General features: G+C 35.4%; 1 protein-coding gene across 6 annotated transcripts in view; it reads right to left on the reverse strand.

Moving 5' to 3' along the window:
• AKT3 (AKT serine/threonine kinase 3) overlaps positions 1 to 1,008 on the reverse strand; it is a 137,175-nt gene that overhangs the window by 129,558 nt on the left and 6,609 nt on the right. For all 6 annotated transcript variants that reach the window (XM_023730897.1, XM_023730894.1, XM_023730896.1 and 3 more), the window contains exon 2: positions 50 to 181. In XM_023730897.1, coding sequence (XP_023586665.1) covers positions 50 to 181 — 132 coding nt within the window. The remainder of the gene's footprint in view (positions 1 to 49; positions 182 to 1,008) is intronic.

Here is a 1,008-nt window from a genome sequence, read left to right on the forward strand (position 1 = left end):
CATACACACATATGAACATGGCAAACAAAAATTTGGTAATTAAATTTACCTTTGCAATAATAACTTCTTTCTTCAGAATCTTCATAGCATAATATTTCCCACTTGCCTTCTCTCGAACCAAAATAACTTTCCCAAAAGTGCCTTTACCTAGTAGTTTCAAATAGTCAAAATCATTCATTGTCTGAAAAATACAAATTAAACAATATGAAATATTTCAAGCAATTTATTTGTAAACGTATTTGTGTATATTTGCAATATTCACTCAAAATCAAATTTTACCAATTTCTAAGCATCCTTAAATGAATAAGAATCAGACTGCTACTGGCTGTCTTATCAACAATCATGGAGGCTAGAAATAATTTAAGCAGTTCTCAGATATTGGTGAAAATGATTTTGAACCTAGAATTCATTAGCCAGTCAAATTATCAGTCAAGTAAAAGGGCAAAAGAAAAAAAATCATTTTCACTCATTTTCAAGGACTCAAGTTTTCAAGTACCTCTCCTCTAGACAATGCGATCACCAAAAATGTCCCCCACAAAGTTTTCAAATGTGTCTAGGGGAACAATACTTTTGGAAGCAGCTAGTTGAGAATGCACTCCAGCAGGACAAAGATAGAATCTAAGAAAGAGAAAGATGTGTTCATAGGAAATGTTGAAAACAATCCTGGAGCCCAGTAAAAAGAAATATAAGGAAGACAGCAGAACAATTTGTGAGGAAGCAATTGGTACAATTCAGAACAGGAAGTCATCAGGGAGAACACCTTTAATTATTCTTCCCACTTTCAGTTTGATTTTTCATTCCCATTTCTAAGTTAGATGATTCCCAGGATCCTGCCAGGCAGACCTGCTCCCTGTTCTCTACAGCCGCGTGTGTGCTTTCCTTGCTCCCCCTTCTCTATCAACACTCTTCTACAATTGTCCATTAATGCCCCTCTCCACCCAGCTTTTCATTTTTGTGTACTTGTTCCCTTTCAAAATTCCTTTACTACCATTTTTATGGGCTTTTGGA

This window comes from Trichechus manatus, unplaced genomic scaffold (assembly GCF_000243295.1).
Source record: "Trichechus manatus latirostris isolate Lorelei unplaced genomic scaffold, TriManLat1.0 scaffold00039, whole genome shotgun sequence".
Taxonomy (NCBI): Eukaryota; Metazoa; Chordata; class Mammalia; order Sirenia; family Trichechidae; genus Trichechus; species Trichechus manatus.